Raw genomic sequence first — 18,870 nt, 5'->3', positions numbered from 1 at the left:
TTGGGGTTTCCTATTATGGGTGTCTGTGGTGATAGACCAGTGGAAAGCTTCCGTATCAATTGCACCTTGTCCCAGGCTTCTACTGTCTCCCTAATTACAGGAGAGATATGAACCCCTGTTGTTCAGTGTGGCTTGGGGAGCCATGACATGTTCCAAATGTGGATCCCGGCCACTGCTTGATCTATAAAGCATCAATGCTTCTCAGTGTGAGGCCTAGACCATTGTACCAAATATTGGAGTTGTGGTGCCTAATAGTACCACACCAAGTGGGGAATGCTGAAGCCACCCTCTGTTGCAGCCAGATATGCTTGTTTCTTTGCCATGCAAGCTTTTTTATCATCCCATATGTAGTCTTCAATTAGGTGCTGTAGCTTACCAATAACGGGGGGACTGCAGTGGTAATGTCTGCCTGACATAGAGTATCTTGGTTAGGAGGGTCATTTTAGCTGCCACTAACCTACCCAACCAAGAAAATGAGTCACCTTTCATAATTGTAGATTGGATCGGGCAGTGGAAAGCAATGCAGCGTAATTACGCTCCACTGTTCGATTTAGCGTAGAGTATATTTGCAGGCCTAAATGGGTGGCCCCTTGGGTGGCCCACGTAAAGGGGAAGAGGCATTCTATTTCGAGTTGGTCAGCTTGTGGAATGGTAAGGTTAGGTGCCTGTGATTTCTGAAGATTAACCTTAAAGCCTGAGGCCCTCTCAAAGGCTTCCATTTCCTGCCTTAATGGGGGGAGGGAGGTGAAGGTTTGTTGAATGGCTATCATGATTTTGTCAGCATATAAAGCAAGTTTATGCTCCCGACTCCTGATGGTGATGCCCGCTATGTGTAAGTATCTACACATTCTCTCTGCACATGGCTCCATATAGAGGGCACAGAGGAGTGGTGACAAGGGTCACCCCTGTCTAGTGCCGCATGCTACATTAAAGGGTTGCAACATTAGCCCATTGACTGTGACCGCAGCCATAGGACTGGTATAACTGCACCATATACAATGTTGTAATCTGGCAATGAGTCCAGCTTTGGCCAGTTCTAACTGGAGATACAGCAAGTGTACCCTGTCAAACACCTTTTCAGCATCAACTAAGAGGAGGAGCACTGGCGTGTGGGAACAACAAATTTTATCTATAAGATGGAAAAGGCGTTATCGCTGCAGCTCCTCTCAGAAATGAACCTGACCTGGCCAGGGTCTACCAGGCCCTGCATGTAGGAAGCTAGGCAGGCAGCCAATAAACTAGTGAAAATCTTAGCAGCAACATTTAACAATGAGATGAGGCACTATGAAGAAAAAAGAGTGGGGTCCTTTCCAGGCTTAGGTAGTTCTGTAATGGTGGCCTCTCTTATAATGTCTGTGAGGGGGCCTGAAGCGCTTAAAGAGTTATAGTGGTGGGCAAGGAGAGAGGCTGCAATTGTTTTGTAAAAGTCAGAAGTGTATCTGCCTGGACCAGGTGCTTTACCTGACTGCAGGTGAGCTATAGCCATGTGTACCTCGTTTGGATGGATGTCACTGTCTAGTTGCAAGGCATCATCCACAAGGATGCAGTTTGTATGGACCTGGGCTAAGTAAGTCTCAGTGTCCCTTAGATCAAGTACCTCTCCCGTATATAATGTAGAGTAAAAGTGCTCCAATTCTTGAGCTAATTGTGCGTCCTGATACATGCTGCAGCCATGTGACCCTTCAATCTCTGTTATTCTCAGCTTGAGCACCTGACCACATAACCAATGTGCCAGAAGATACCCTGCTTTATTGCTTCCTGCACAGAATTTTTGTTTAGTACGAAGGAGTGCATATTTCGCCTTATCTATGTCTATGGCCTTAAGCTGCTTTTGGGATATCATGAGCTGGCACCACACTTCATGGAAGCCAGACTGCTCATTGACCTCCTCTTATTCCTCCATCTTCCCCTCTATTCTGAGTCATTTGTGTTTTCTGTCTCTGTTAAGTCGGGCAGTGATAGCTACGAAGCTGCCTCGTAACACTGCTTTCAGGGTGTCCCACAGTAATGTGACTGGGGTATTGGGTGTGTCATTGGTGCTGAGGAATGTGCGAATTGTGTTATTGATTTTGGATATATTTGAGTCATATGTCAGCAGTTTATGATTAAGGCACCAGGTGCGAGACTGTGATTTGGAGTCTGGGATGTGCAGTGTAATAGAGATTGGTCAGTGGTCAGAAAGAGCAGTCAAGCCAGTATACACTAATGATGTAGCTGCTGTAAAGCGCGGTGAGGTCAGAAACAAATCTATTCTGGAATATGTTAGGTGGGCTGCTGAGAATTAGGTGTGATCGTTTACTGCTGGATGATGTAGTCACCACACTTCCACCAGTCCCATGTCCCCCAGCCATTGAATGCTTGTCAGTGTGAACGCCACTGTCTGCCTCATCCTCTGAGCCGATCCGTCCAGGAGTGTATCATATACTAGGTTAAAGCCACCTCCTATAAGAGTGTTTGCATCAAGAGTGGCCATCACCCAGTCCATAGCATCCAGGAGGAAGGCCTCCTGATGGTCATTTAGGGCATAGATGTTAGCAAGATTGTATGCATTCATTGAGATGCCTAAGGACAGTTTGCCCGGCAGCTCTGCTAGTGTCTGAGTGTCCTGACCTGGGAAGTACATGTTCAAAAAGACCGCCAACCCCGGCCCGTTTCCCTGGACCACAGGTGTTTCCAGTTAGCTTTAGGAAGCTGAGTTTCTCGGATGAGACAAATATTGCAATTGGAGACTCTAAGCATGGAGAAAAGCATCAGACACTTTACTGGAGCATTGAGGCCTTGGACATTCCTGCTGAGTATTCTAAACATTTGCTAGAATTTGTGATAGAGCCAAACAAACAAGAGTGGGTCAAGCAGCAATGCATCCACCCCATTGGGACAGTTTAGCTATCACCACATGAGGTGGGGACACCAGTGTGTGGGTTGTTGAGCAGGAGAAAGTCAGGGGGCAACACAGAACAATACAACTGGAGCACTTCCCTCTTGGGAACATAGTAAACAAACTGAAAGCTGTCCATGTCGTTGGTAAGTGATTGTCTCTGTGCTAGAGTTGGGGTGAGATTGGAGCCCCACCGCATTAAAGAAGGACTGTCGGTAAAGAGAGGGTAATGCAGTTCCTTGGATCTGAGCCGCAATCAAGGCGCAGGCAACCCATCTCTCTATCAGTCATTGAGAGGATCTAATGCACTGTCCCAGTGCTGGAGCTGGCATAGTAAGGCTGTTCTCTCTTTGCGGCTGTCTGTTTCTGTAGGTTTGCCAGGGCACTTTTTCACTGATTGTGAGGGGTGCTGTGATGTGTTTGAGGAGTGTGATGGACTTTGTGTCTTTGAATGGTTGCTCTCCTTCTCTTGTGGTGCCTCCATGCCCAGCACCGAGCAAGCTTCCGCCATTGTGTGGACCATATGGGTCTCGTTATTCCAGATGAAGATTAGCCGAAAGGTGTGGAACCATTTATATCGGACCACCTTCGCCCCTAGGAATGTGACGTCAAGTTGAAGTACCCTATGGTGCTGTGGCGTAATAGGAAACAAGTCCTGGAAAAACCACACCTCCTCTCTCTCATAGCATTTCAATCCCACACTACCAACATGATGGTTTCTTTCTGATGGCAATGATGAACGCAAGTCAGGATAACTTGAGGAATGCCAGGAGATTTAGCTGGTCAGCCCGCCATACGGGTGCGATCCAGAATGATGTCCTCATCCACAAGGTTTGGCACAATGTGGTGGAACAAGCCAATTACATATTCCTCCAGTTGCCCTAAGTCCGTCTGGAGAGGGACCTCTTTAATTCTAATGTTAGATCTGTCCAATCAGCTTTCAATTTCTCCCAGGTGATACGGCAGCTCCTCATTTTTGTTGGGCAGTTTGAATAATACACATCAGTGGTCATCAATTTCCTCTTCTTGGAAGTTGCTGGTTTGTTCCAGGGTGATCTCTCTTTGGCTCAGTTCTCCCAGGTCTTTCTTAATGTCCTTGACATCTGCTGCCATGTCTTGCTTGAGGGCAGCTATGTAATCTCTTGTGTGAGAGGGCAGAGTGGGTGAAGCATCCCAATGTTGATCAGATTGTTTGGAAGTGGGCATACTAAGCATGTCCCTTAAGGTAGTGAGTGTCTCTTTTGTTGCTGTGAGAAGTGTTTTTTGTGCCAGGTCAATCTCACCAGAGGAAATGGGTTGTCAACAGAAAGTCAGGAATTACAGGTCACCTATACCGGGAATGCTCAGAAATAACCCCTTCACATTATAAAGTTCCCTTAATAGTGGATGCTTCTGTGGTGTCCTGGCAGGGGAGCAGGAAGTGGTTGGAGGGCTGACCCCCATACATCCAAAGCACAAAGATCCTCTTGGATGATGTCCTCTGTAGTGGTGCAACAGGTTGCTCTCCATGTGTGGAACCCCTGCGCAACAGATGTCTTCTGGTATATCCACTGAGATGTTAAGGCCAAGGCCCCTACTGAGGCTAGGCCTGTAGCTCTTGAAGGAGCTTAAAGCTCACTAAAGCTGCTAAAGCTGTTGACACCCCGGTAGCAGGCAGAGGTTTAGAGCACTGTGATGGGGCCACCTTCTTCCTAAGTGAACAAATGGGATCCTGGAGCCTCAAAATCCACAGCAATATCCCTCTTGTGAGAACCCAGCTACAGCAGTGCTAACAATAACCTCTTTCATTGTCATTGAGCGGGCTCATCTCTGCAGGCTGGCTGGTCTCTGCGACAGGGGCTCTATCAGGCACTCCCCTGCATTCTTTTGCTGGGCCTTACATCATGCCAGAGAATTTGAAACACCAACGTCTATCCCCTCAGGGCCATAGGTAGCAGCGCCTCACCTCAGCCATCAGTGTGGACCGCCTAGCACTTTGCCACCATCACAGGGCCGCTCATTTTTAGTGACCCTTCACTGCCGCCAGGGATTTAGTGTGTTTAGTGGAGTACTTTGATTGCAGTGGGTCTGATCCAGCTTACTACTACTTCCTCCGCTGCCAGGGCCCGGCTCCGGCCTCTGCATTGCACTCGTGTTCTGCGTAGGACACTGGCCACATTCCACGGCGCAAGCACAGCTGTGTGCCTTACCACTAATTCTTGCTAGACAGTTTGTCAGATGCAGAGGGGTTAAAGGCTTATCAGTGCAGCCTGCTGGGGCCATCAGGTTCAAGGCCCCGCAGCGGCCAACATTTTAGGTCTGTTGGAGTCTCAGTTTTAATTTCTTTAGGATTTTAATGGGGATTTTTATTATTTCTTTTTGGGTGTGTGGGTCCAACTCCTAATCTGTTTCTGACTACCAATTTTTGGTAACTACCTCTAATTAGTTCTATTCATGCTCTTTGTGCCTCAGTTTCTGCATCCATTGTCACAAATATGGGCATCTCCCTTTCAGTCCTTTCTTGAGAAACTGTTCAAGCTCTTCCGGTTCTGCAAATTCCTTATATTTGTCATTCATTGTCAGTAAAATCCATTCATGTTCCAGCAGTCCACATTGTATGTGCAGTTTACAAAGAAGGGGCCGTGATCTTCTTATTCAAGTTTGTTTCTTGTGATAACCTTTCTGCCACGAAGACCCACGACCCAGTGTGTGCAGGAAGGCGGCATTTTGCTTTTGTGTGGCCACTGGAACTTGCTGGACTTATTTATGAAGAACGCATGCTATGATTGGTCTACAATGGTTCTTGGTTGACTGGTAGGGCCTCAAGCAGGGTCTGTGTGCCCTCTGGAAATCCTGTTACGGGTTTGGTTAGCTTCAGATTGAAAGTAGTTGAGAAGGTGGGTACATTATCTGAGGCCAGTCCCTCTTGAACATATGAGAAACAGATGTTGATCTTGCAGCTTTTGTCCTCTCTGTCAATAGATTTCCGGTGTTGCAACCTTAGCTATGGCCCTATGTTCGAACTGTTTTCTAAGCAATCGAGGTAGCTTTCTATCACTGATTTCTTTCTTTCTATGATGTCCAATGTGAACTGTAAGGTGGTTAGGTCTGTTTTCTTTCTGGGTGTGTGCGTCCAACTCCTAATCTGTTTCTGTTAGAAATGGGATCTCTGGTTGGTAGTCAGTTTGCACTCTGTTCAAGCAGGGACCCTCCCTATAGTCAGAGCAATGAAGTTACACACTCAAGGTAACCCCTTCTCACCCCCTTGGTAGCTTGGCACAAGCAGTCAGGCTTATCTCAAAGGCAATGTGTAAAGTATTTGTACCAATACACACAGTAATACAGTGAAAACACTACGAAATAGGCACAGTAGTTTAGAAAAATAGGTCATATTTATCTAGATGAAACAAGACCAAAATGACAAAAATCCAACATATACAAGTCAAGATATGAATTTCCAAAAGAATAAGGGCCAGATTTAGGTACAAAAAAGTTAGCGACTCGCAATTTGCAAGCATGTGCGACTCGCAAATTGCGTGTCGCTAATAGGAATGCAGGTACAATTTCCGGGGACAAATTGCGACTCGCACCTGGAGTCGCAACGCAGATAGCGAGTCCGCTGTCTGCGAGGTCGCTTTTTGCGACCGCGCAAAAAACGGACACGCAATTTGCAAGTGGGTGTCGCAAATTGCGATTCTCATGAAAATTGATTGCAGGTGCTGCAGAACACTCCAGGAACCACTCCAGAACACTCTGGAAACACTTCCTGGCACATGATGATGACATCACAGCCAGGAAGTTTACTAATACACCTGGGAGGAGGGAGGACCACACCCTTTTTAACAGCAGAACTGCAAACAGAGCTACAGCAACAATGGCAGACACTCCCAGAAAGAGGAAATTGAAATTTTCTGAGAAGGAGCTGGAGGTGCTGACAGAGGAATGCTGTCAGCACCATGATGATCTTTTTGGGAAGGCAGCCCTCAATGTGCCAGACTCCACTAAAAACAGAATTTGGCTGGATATTCAGGAAAAGGTGAACTCCCTGGGGGTCAGCCACAGGAGTGTGGATGAGATAAAGAAGAGGTGGTATGACCTCCGCTCCCGGACCAAGGAGAGGGTGGGAGAAAGGCTCCGGGAGATGAGAGGCACAGGAGGGGGACCATCATCCATACCACCACCCACACCCCTGGAGGAAAGGGTGGAGGAGACCCTGGAGCAGGAGGCTGTAACTGGATTCGGAGATCTGGACACCTCTGAGCCCAGAACATCAACCGGTGAGTACCATGTGATATGCCTGTACCCCCATCAATGCCATACCCCCACCCACCATGTACACAGGGGCATGCACAACCAATATAGCTCCATTTCAGGGTAGCATATACCAGCATGATGCATTATGGGCAATGTAGTCAAGTAGGCAGTCAATAGGTAAATGTTTATTAGGAAGTGTGCAACAGATAGTAGACACTGACAGTCTGTTCCCCATGTCCCACAGGTCTCCCACAAGACCCCACCACCATCCACAGCAGCCAGGTGCCAACAGTCAGCCAGCCCCATGAGGAAAGCACAGGAGCTGCCACCACTCCCACCTGCACCACCAACACCATCCCCTTGATGACAACACCTGCTGCAACAGTGGTTCCGGAGGCAGCACCAGCAACAGCCAGGAGTGCCACAGTACATCTCACAGGGCATCCACCGCTGTGCAGGCGACGCAGGTTGAGGAGAGCAGGGCTGCAGGCAGAGTCCGGGCGTCCATCCATCCACCACCATGACAGAGGAACAACTGCTCCGTGGTCAGCGCCTGCAGAACCAAATGTTAGGGAGGATTAGTGGGGTTCTGCACCGCTTTGTAAGGAGCGATGAGAACAGCATGCAGCAGCTCCATGCACAATTGGACGTCATAGGCAACAACACTGGGGACCTAGCCCTGTCCATGCGGGAACTGGTGGCTGGACTGTTGTCACAGAGCGAGGGTGGGCGGCGCAGGGACCGCCAGCTGCTCCAGAGGCTGGACAGGATGGCCTCCTCAATTAGCAGACTGGCAGTCAACACCACTGGGCTGTCAAGAAGAACAGTCGGCCTCCAGGTGGAAATGGGCCACTTTACAGGTGATGTGGCAAGAGGCCTGGGCCGGATCACCCATGTGATCGATCTCATGGAGGCACGGCATGTGTCCAGGGGTACAGGGTACACTCCACAGGACAGCGAAGAGGGCTGCACTGTGACACCAGGGTGCTCCGGAGTGGGAGTACGAGGCAGAGCACTGCTCAACAACCTGGGACCAGCCAGGCTGGCAGAGGCCGCCGTAGGTCATAAACTAAACACTGTCCCTGATGTTGGGGCACATGACGGCAATGTGCCCCATGCCTGGTTGGCTTTCTGAACTCCCTGAACAGTTTGTCATTGTAAATAGTTCACTTTCTGCACATATTAAATAGTTTTTTTGTTCCACTTAACAAATTGAGTTTTTGGTCAATAGGTGAGTATGGTTAAAGTTGACACGTACCTTCCAAAGTATTGGGTTGCGATGTGTTGCCGTCTCAGTCTGCCTTGATTTGCGATGCTCCGATCCCCATGATGGCGATGTGGTTGCTCTTGCTCTTCATCCTCAGAATCTGGGTCTGCAGGGGTGAGAGGTAGCCCACGTCGGCTGGCAATATTGTGCAGGATTGCGCATGCGACAACAATTTTTAATGCCGTAATGGGGGTATACTGGAGGGCACCTCCACTTCGGTGGAGGTATCTGAACCGTGCTTTCAGCAATCCGAAGGTGCGTTCAATCAGGTTCCTGGTCCTCTTATGTGCACTGTTGTATCGTCTCTCACATTCATTGCTGGGTGTTAAGTACGGAGTCATTATCCATGGCCGTAGTGCATATGCACTGTCACCTGTTGGTCACAAACAGTACACTGTTAGAAAGTCCTGGTTGGTGTGCACATTGATCTGTGTGTATGTCCACAAGGTGTATGCAGCTCTACCTAGGAGGTATCCGTCTCCAAACTCCCCACGTTCCAGGCGTTGGTGTATCCCACTGTGCCTAAAAATGTAGGAGTCATGAGTACTGCCTGGAAATTTCGCGTCAATGTCAGTGATGACATAATGGGCATCACAAACAACCTGAATATTGAGTGAGTGGGTACACTTTCTGTTGCGGAACAGATATTCCAGGTTTGCAGGAGGGCATATTTGAATATGTGTCCCATCTACACACCCTATTACATGGGGAAAGTTGGCAATCCGGTAAAAGTCCAACTTGGTGCTGTTAATTTCTGCCTCATTCCTGGGTAGGTATATGTAGTGAGACATGTGTGTGAGTATGGCATCTAGGAATGCCCTGAGGAACCTTGATAGTGCACTTTGAGATACCCCACCTGCCACAGCAATGACCCCCTGATAGCTCCCCGAGGCCAAGAGGTGCAGTGAGCATAGCACTTGCACATGGGTAGGGATGGCGCAGCCGCGCAGAGTCTGGCGTTCTAGCTGTGGTTTGAGTAATTCAATTAATTCTAGTATAGCAGTGCTGCTAAGTCTGTATTTGTCATAGATCTCTTCCTCAGTTTGCTGAAAAAGAGTCTGCCTTGTTCGGTAAATCTTCTCCTGTCTCTGGCTCCTCCTCCTCCTCTGCTGGGCTGCGTGGACTCTCCTCCTCACTGCTATCAGGTATATCTCCGCCATCTTGAGTAACCCAGATGCCTTCTGGGTCTCCTTTTATACTTTGGTAATGATTACCATCTGCTCTGAGTTAGTGGTAAATGGGACATGCAAACTGGGCTTTTTGCGACTAGTCGCAATTTGCGAGTTGCAATTGCATATGGTTTGCGACTCGCAAATTGCGACTTCCTATTTGCGGGTCGCAAAATGGGGTTGCACATTTTGCGAGTCGGTAACGGCTCGCATCGCTTTTTGCGAGTCGGAAATGGGATTTTTGCATCCCATTTCCGATTTTGCAGAGTCGCAAATAGTGATTCGGGCCATTTGCGACTCACAAACCTTTGCTACATCTGGCCCTAAGAGTCTTACTCCACAGAAAACAATGGAAACATTGATTTTACAAAAAAAAAACTGGTTTGCGTCAAAGATAAAACTACACGGGTGAGCGTGCGTTGAAAAAGTCAGCAATGAGTTGATTCCTTACTCGCAAGTGAGGCCATGCATCGTTTCTTCTCCAGTCGGATAGGCGATGCGTCATTTTTCTCCCTTGCAAGAGAGCGATGCGTTGATTTCCAGACAGGGCACCTCGGATCCGCGCAGGTTCACAATGACTTTGATGCCAAACGACGATGCTTGACAAATCCGGTTGCACGGTGTTAGAAAACCATGCTGCGTGCAGGGTTGCGTTGTTATCAGCAGCCGCAAGCGGGTTTACATCATTTCTCCAGCCGCGATGTGTCTATCTCCCAGCCGCAATGCAGGTGGTGTGTCGATTCTTGCCGCGAAGCGGGTGGAGCGTAATTTTTCAGCCGTGTTGCAGGTGGTGCATCGAAAATTTCCCCACACCCTGTTCTGTGTGTGGATTTCAGTCCTTTTTCTGCCAACTTCACCTTTCAAGGGCCAAGTGACTGGATGGGGCATCACTTGGCAGGGAAGGAGTCACAGTAGAGGGTCCGAGTGCTGGCATAGGAAGTCTTTGATGGCCTGAGACTTCAAAACAGGAGGCAAGCTCAGTCCAAGCCCTTGGAGATTCTTCTCAAGCAGGAATGCACAACAAAGTCCAGTCGTTCTCCCTTTTCACAGGCAGAAGCAGCAACTGCGGGATAGCCCAATAAAGCACAGTCACAGGCAGAGGCAGCACTTATCCTCAGCTCTTCAACTCTTCTCCTTGGCAGAGGTTCCTCATAAATCTAGAAGTAATCTTGAAGACATCTAAAGTCTGGGGGTTTGGTCCACTACTTATACCCCTTTCTACCTTTGAAGTTGCCCAACTTCAAAGAAGAGTCTCTGTTGTTTACAGGATCCTGCCTTTCTCAGGCCAGGCCCCAGACACACACCAGGGGTTGGAGACTGCATTGTGTGACGGCAGGCACAGGCCATTTAGGTGTAAGTGACCACTCCTCCCTCCACTGTAACTGAGATGTCTCATCATGATATGCAGGCTACACCCCAGTTCTCTTTGTCATTGTCTAGAGGTGATTCACAAACAGCCCAACTGTCATTCTGTCCCAGACAGGGAATCCACAAACAGGCAGAGTCACAGAAATGGTTTAGGCTAGAAAATGCCCACTTTCTAAAAGTGGCATTTTCAAACTAACAATCTAAAAACCAACTTCACTAACAGATGTATTTTTAAATTGTGAGTTCAAAGATCCCAAACTCCATATTTCTATCTGCTCTCAAAGGGAAACTGTACTTTAATGATATTTAAAGGCAGCCCCCAGGTAACCTATGAGAGAGATGGGCATTGAAACAGTGAAAAACGAATGTGGCATTATTTCACTGTTAGGACATGTAAAACACATCAGTTCATGTCACACCTTTAACATACACTGCACCCTGCCCATGGGGCGACCTAGGGCCTACTTTAGGGGTGCCTTACAGGTATGAAAATGGAAGGTTTGAGCCTGGCAAGTGGGTACACTTGTGAGGTCGAATTGGCAATTTAAAACTGCACCCACAGAGACTGCAGTGGCAGGTCTGAGCAATGGTTACTGGGCTACTTGTGTGGGTGACACAATCAGTACTGCAGGCCCACTAGTAGCATTTGATTTACAGGCCCCAGGCACCGATAGCGCAATTTACTAGGGACTTACTAGTAAATCAAATAGGCCAATCAGGGAAAAGCCAATTACACATACAAATTCACATAGGGAGCACTTGCACTTTAGCACTGGTCAGCAGTGGTAAATTGCCCAGAGTAACTAAAACAGCAAAAGCAAAGTCCAGCACACAGTCAACAACCTGGGAAGTAAAGGCAAAATGTTAGGGGAGACCACACCAATGATGCCAGGTCTAACAGTTTCTGACACCGATTTTTTTTAACTACCTCTAATTGGTCCTTTTCATGCTCTTTGTGCCTCAGTTTCTGCATCCATTGTCACAGATATGGGCATCTCCTTTTGCGTTCTGTCTTGAGAAACTGTTCGAGCTCTTCTGGTTCTGCAAATTCCTAATATTTGTCATTTATTGTCAGTAAAATCCATACAGGTTCCAGCAGTCCAAATTGTATGCCCAGTTTACAAAGAAGGGGCTGTAGTCTTCTTATTCAAGTATGTTTCTTGTGAGACCCAGTGTGTGCAGTAAGGGGGCATTTTGCTTCTGGGTGGCTACTGTACCTCACTGGGCTTGGTTATGAAGAAAACATGCTATGATTGGTATGGGATGGTTGCTGGTTGTCTGATAGGGCCTCGAGCAAAGTCTGTGTGCCCTATGTAAATCCAGTGATGGGTTTGGTTAGCTTCGGTTTGAAAGTAGTTGAGAAGGTGGGTACATTATCTGATGCCAGTCCCTCTTGAACATCTGAGAAACAGCTGTTATTCTTGTGGCTTTTGTCCTCTATGTCAATGGATATCCGGTATTGCAGCCTTAGCTATTGCCCTATGTCCGAACTGTTTCTAAGCAATCCAGGTAGCTTTCTAACACTGATTTCTTTCTTTCTATGATGTCCAATGTGGATTGTAAGGTGGTTAGGTCTGTTGTGAGTGGTTTTACCTCTGATATTTCCCGGGACAGAGTCCATTGTGACTTTGATTGAGGTTAATTCTTTCATTAGATTTCCCAAATTCATTCCTGATATTCTTTATAATTTTGGGTTTTCTCTTTCTTGCCATAGCGCCATTAAACAATAATTGTCATGGGTACTTTTTTTGTGCTGAATATGTGATGCAGGCTTTTGAATGATGCTTAGGAGATATTTGAGTGTATACATTGTTTTCTGTTTGAGTTGAAAGGCTTCTGCTGCATCTCCAGTGCAGTTTATTAGACACCCTTGATACTGCAGTGTATACTTCCATCAAGGTGCCCGCCAGTCATACAATTAAAAATGTAAACTAAAATATACAGTTCTTGGTAAAGAGAAATTTGAGAGAACATTTCATTTTCTTTTCGCCACCGACTCTGTTTAAATGTACATAAAATGCGATACAGTTAAGAATGCTATTTGGATTCATTAAACAAGGTTGCAACTGTTTTACATGGTACATTCAGCAAACAATGTTAATAGTCTAGTCTTTCTCAAATAGACCATCTAAGACATTTCAATACCATATGCAAAATGCAAGATGGATTGCAGATTAAGACCACAAAGATGACCTAATGCCGATTTTTGAAGAAGACAAGAGTTGAGGACCTAATTTTTTGAAAATTATGCTGAAAATGCAGGTCACAGAAAGGCAATAGTCCATCAAGTTCTGATATTTTGTTCAAATCTGTTTATTGATTCCAAACTTTAAGATTGTTCTGAGGATAACATGAAGGAACACTTGATTACCCACTGTCTAAATTCACAATCTTGGGCATCTGTTAAGGTAGGGAGTATTGGACCTTGACTACTTATACCTAATACCGATTTTTGTTCATCATGTGACCTGTATCGTTTCAAACTGGAGTTTATCCAAAGTGACATACATCAAATTTTGCATACTTCATTGTTTGATAAATGAGAACATATGTTTGATGACTACGTGAAGCATAATAATATAATTACTTCAGAAGACTAAAAAGCTTTAAGGTAGAAGCCTGGTTGGTTCCTCATCAATAGATAATTTCACCCTACAGCCTAATCAATGTTTTAAAACGTCAGTTTGTTAATTTTGGATACCAACAAATTTCACCACCTGCTAAATGACCAGCCAGTGTTCATAGATCTTTCAGGATGTGTATGGTCAAGAGACAGTACTGTTTACCCTACACCTCTTAAATAGTGCATAGTGTCTTGAAACAGTTTACAGTGCAAAATGTACAAATGTACAGCCTATACTCGGGATGGGTTTTCCTTATAGGAGTCAAAGTTTTTAAGTGTAATGCTCCCCCTTAATAAAAGATACATTCAAATTACAATTGGACTTCATGAACCATGGTGCAACGCAGTCCATAACTGTTATAACAATATTTGCCTAATAAGTCAATTATCCATCATCAACAGTACTTTTTTGCACAGAGAATAATGCAGGAATTATGTCATGTTAAGACATGTTAAAAATACAAAACAGTGATAGATGGAATGCTTGAATTAATCTCAGCCACTGGTAATGACTCAGACTGCATCCCAATCAATCATTATGTTGCACACCATGTCACCTCGGTTAGGATCCGAGCTAAATGCAAATCAGTTTTGACACTGCTTTAGTCGGAAGAGTCCAGCCCAAACTGCCAGTGTTCACGGTTAAGGAGAGAAGGTGCTTATGTGTGAGAGCAAGAGCGTGCCAAACTCTAAATCAGGCCCTTATTTTTCTGTAACGTGTGTGATTACAGTGGTAGCAAGATACAGTGCTTGACCCTTCAAGATTTTCTTCTCATCCTTCAACTTCTTTTTCACACTTGTTGCCACTTCTCCGTCAATAATGCTGTAGATAGGGTGTCAAAAACGTGTTTACAAACCTCTGATTTACATCTTGCTCGAAGTGGCTGCCATTGTGAATATCATGGATTAACCAAGAATTTTAAAACTGTACTGTGATTTTCATAACCTGTTGTTAAACCTTTCCTACATGTTTAAGTACATTAAAAACTGTATTTTTGCTTACACCGAAAAAGAAGACATGTAATATATTTTAAAAAGAGGCACTTCCTGTGATCGAGTCAACCCGAAGACTCTGTTCAATTTCAGTAAAGCTGAGTGTGCTTAACAAAGGTGCCTTGGTTAGGTTTACTTCTGAATCAGGACTCCATTTTATCAGAATTTCTCGCCTTCACTCTCTTCTAGGAGTACCATTGCAGATAGATACTACTAACAAGTAATTTAAACACTCAAGCTAAACTCAACACTTTATAAGAATAAATGATTTACAAAAGTACACCTCTTACACTGTATTTGAGTTTATATATCCACAACAAAGCAGTTTGATATCAAGAATAGAGACTCAACTTTCAACTTAAAAGATAATTTTAAAGTTGACACAAAGACAATGTGCAATCACATTTAAATCCTCTGCTTCCCCGATTGCAGCTCTGTCTTCCCCGCCGCTGTTCATCGCCAGCCCCTGGATTCCCCTGTCTATCCTAATACGATGATCTCAAGCGATTCTGTTGATATTACAAAGAGGTATCTGACACCCAAACACACACACACGACAGAAAGAACATGACACATTTCCTCTTTCCACAGCAAGCACAACACAAAGCGAACACAGTAGCCACTAAGTGGTCACTCACATACACTGTAAGACACCCCTCAAACAAGAACCAAGCCACTGAAAATACTCACGTACAATCCGGAAAACAAACACTTAATCGGTACAAACAGTGACATGAACATTAAATATATTGCTTTTGGATAGGCAACTAGCTCACATCTACCTGTGGCGTTAAATGTGTACATTTCCGCTTTCTTTTTTGCAAATGTTCTATCATGCCACTTCCGGGACAGTATTGCGTGTTTAGGCTGCAATGTAGACAATGCATTCGCGAGTCTAGGCGGACCTGGGTCGAAAGAGACTGTGTACATTCTTTTTTGTTTGCGCTGATCCACTTACGCTTCTCTCATTTCAGGAAGACGATCTTGTCCGCGAAAGCCGATTCAACTTCAGCGGCTACGGAATGGGACATTGCCTCCAGGTAAAGGACGGCACGGCGGTAAAGCCCCCACCGCCTCCTCCACCTCCAGTTCCACCCAAGGATTCTGAGTCAATCCGAAAGAAGTTTGTTGATCGAGCCAAACGGATTGACACAATATCCCGCGCAGCATTCCCTTTGGCCTTCCTCATCTTCAACATCTTTTACTGGATTACGTACAAAATCATAAGGCACGAGGATATCGACATGAAGTAGGCGACGTAGTCTGCTGAGGAGGACCAACTAGCCAAAGTGTGCTTGTAAATACACATTGAACTGTCTTTCTGTCATTCTGGGCTTTCCTTGTTGTTGTTCACCCCACCAAGGTCAACTAAGAGAGAACTTGGAGAAGAACAACTATTGCACAAACAAACACGCAGGAGAGTAGACACGTTTCAGGACTGCAATCCGATTCTCTGTGACGTGCATTGTTCTTCCAGTGTCTGCACTGATAGTACGTATCAAATAGGGCCAAATGTATTAATCACTGCCAATGAAATATTGCCTAATCATTTGTATAAGAAAACAAAATATTACTGCCATATGACCGTAGTGAAGTTTTTAACAGGTCATTCTTTTGATAATAACGGTGGCTACAGACAGTACAGCGTGTAAAGTGGACCAAACTTCTCTTTGTTTCTGGAAATGCTGCCTTTCTATTCGAGTGCCGAGCTACAGTACATTCCAGTGATATGTCATTAGGTGGTGATTTACAAGGAGTCCCTTTGTGGGGTTGTACATGATTTCTACTTGCAGAAAAAAAAGAAAAAAATATTTATACTTTAATATATTTGTGGATGTGCATTTTAATACTTACTCGCTTTGTTAGAAATGTAATTTTTGGGATACAACTTGTGTACTGTGTGGTTTATTTGATAGCCAACATCCTTAACAACCAGCGAAACTGCCAATACAGCTGTGTTTTCTTTTCTGTTCGGAAAAGCTTGTGGATTTTTTGCTGTTCTTTAATACAGCTCGAGGTGCCAAACTGTAACTTTCCCAATGTGCGCCTTCTCCGCAACACCACATATTTATTGAGAGCCTGTTTCTTTAATGGCGTAGTTCTGTTTAGCGCCAGCCCTTCGCATAGCCGCGGCCGTCGTAGCTTCCGCCAGTTAGCTCTGTAGGTAGGGTGTCAAAAACTTGTTTACAAACCTCTGATTTACATCTTGCTCGAAGCGGCTGCCATTTTGAATATCATGGATTAACCTAAGAATTTTACAACTGTACTGTGATTTTCATATCCTGTTATTGAACCTTTTGATGCCAGAGCTATGTGCTTCTGAATCCTTGCTACATGTTTAAGTACAAAAAGACTGTATTTTTGCTTACACATACAAAATAAGACATGTAAGATAAAAAAGGCACTTCCTGTGATCGAGTCAACCTGAAGACAGGCTCCCTTTTCTGTTCGGTTTTAATAAAGCTGAGTGTGCTTAAATATTGTGCCTTGGTGAGGTTTGCTTTTGAGTCAGGACTCAATTTCATTAGAATTTCTCGTCTCCACTCTCTTCTAACATTAACATTATAGCTAGAGATTACTAACAAATATTTAAACACACAAACTAAACAACACTTTATAAAGAATGAATGATTGACATATGTACACCTTTTAAGAAGCGATAGCTGAGTTTGTATACATAACAAAGCAGTCTGAAATCAAGAATAGAAACTCCACTTTCAATTTCAAGGATTCTTTTAATGTTGACACAAAGACAAGGAGCAAGCACATTAAAATATACTGCATCCTCATTTTCAACTCTACCTACCTTGCAGGAATGTATGATGGAACAACGAATGCTGGAACCACGCATGCATGCCTAAACAACGCGGTTGGAACAATGACCGTGTTGTAACCACAAATGCCTTTCCCACACATGCCTTAACAACGATTTTTCGTTGTAAAGACATGCCTAGTAAAGGCATGTGTGGGACACCATGCGTGGTTCCAGCATGCGACCCCCCCACCTGCCCTAACACCCAGAAGTACCCCACCCCTAAAACTAAAACTACCCCAAACCTCCACCCCAAAACTAAAACAACCCCAATGCCCCCACCCCCACCCCTAAAGCTAAAACTACCCTGACCCCCACCCCGCCCCTAAAAACTAAAACAACCCTGACCCCACACCCCACCCCTAAAAACTAAAACAACCTAGACCGCCCGCCACTAAAAACAAAGCTACACCTACCCCCCACCCACCACCCCTGCACCTAAAACTAAAACTACCCCGCCCCCCTAAAAACTGCTCTGACCCCACCCCTAAAAGCAAAACTACCCAACCCCCCACCCCGCCCCTAAAAACTAAAACTACCCTGACCTCCCCACCCGACCCTAAAACTAAAACTTCCCTGACCCCCACCCCAATACTAAAACAACCCCGGTCCCCCACTCCCCCCTAAAACTAAATCTACCCTGACCCCGCTCCTAAAACCAAAACTACCCTGACCCCCCACCCTGTCCCTGAAACTAAAACTACCCCGATCCCCCACCTCCGCCCCTAAAAATAAAACTACCCCACCCCTGCCCCTAAAAACGAAAACTACCCTGACCCCCCACCCCACCCCTAAAACTAAAACTACCCCAAACCCCCCAACCGCCCCAAAACTAAAACTACCCCAACCCTGCCCCTAAAAACTAAAACAACCCAACACCCCACACCGCCCCTAAAACTAAAACTACCCCCAATCCTGCCCCTAAAACTAAAACAACCCCGACCCCCATCTCCACCCCTAAAAGCTAAAGCAACCCCGACCCCCCACCCCGCCCCTAAAAAACAAACTACCTCACCCCTAAGAACTACCCCCAACCCTGCCCCAGACATACTGACCTGACCGCGTCCTCTCCCGATGCTGACTCCGTTTTTCTCTGCCTCAGCATATACATGGTTAAGGCACAGAAAAACAAAGTCGTTGTTCACGCAAGCGTGGTTCCGCCTGCTTTATCCACAACTTTGTTGTTCCGGAGTCCTGCTTCAGGATGTTTCTCACCTTGCAGTTGTCCATCTGCCAGCCCCTGGAATCCCCTTTCGACCCTAGTCCTCGAATACCATGATCTCAAGAGATTCTGTTGATATTACAAAGAGGCATCTGACACTCAAACAGACACTCACAACAAAAGACAGAACATGACACATTTCTTCTTTCCTCAACACGCACAGCAGAAAGAAGAACAGAGTACCCACAAAGCCCTCACTCACATACTGTGTAAGACAACCCCTCACACAAGAAGCCAGCCACTGAAAAAACTCACATATTCTTCAAAAATTAAACACACTACTTAACACTTACACACAGTGACAT

At 45.6% G+C, this 18,870-nt stretch overlaps 1 protein-coding gene and 1 long non-coding RNA gene across 5 annotated transcripts in view; one reads left to right on the top strand and one right to left on the bottom strand.

Annotated features, from left to right (window-relative positions):
* LOC138250284 (uncharacterized) overlaps positions 1-15,570 on the bottom strand; it is a 111,049-nt gene extending 95,479 nt beyond the window's left edge. Inside the window, exon 1 of one of the 2 annotated variants that reach the window (XR_011194925.1) lies at positions 15,490-15,570. This is a non-coding gene — a long non-coding RNA (uncharacterized lncRNA). Of the gene's footprint in view, positions 1-15,313; positions 15,425-15,489 lie in introns of those variants that run through there. The other variant, XR_011194924.1, reaches the window with a different exon arrangement.
* GLRA2 (glycine receptor alpha 2) overlaps positions 1-17,663 on the top strand; it is an 852,631-nt gene extending 834,968 nt beyond the window's left edge. For all 3 annotated transcript variants that reach the window (XM_069205005.1, XM_069205004.1, XM_069205006.1), the window contains one exon: positions 15,506-17,663. In XM_069205005.1, the coding sequence (XP_069061106.1) occupies positions 15,506-15,784 (279 nt within the window). In that variant the 3' untranslated portion in view covers positions 15,785-17,663. The remainder of the gene's footprint in view (positions 1-15,505) is intronic.
* Positions 17,664-18,870: the final 1,207 nt, after the last annotated feature.

This window comes from Pleurodeles waltl, chromosome 8 (genome assembly GCF_031143425.1).
Source record: "Pleurodeles waltl isolate 20211129_DDA chromosome 8, aPleWal1.hap1.20221129, whole genome shotgun sequence".
NCBI lineage: Eukaryota > Metazoa > Chordata > Amphibia > Caudata > Salamandridae > Pleurodeles > Pleurodeles waltl.
The sequence above is the reverse complement of the archived record's forward strand: the minus strand, read 5'-3'. Positions and strand labels throughout refer to the sequence as shown.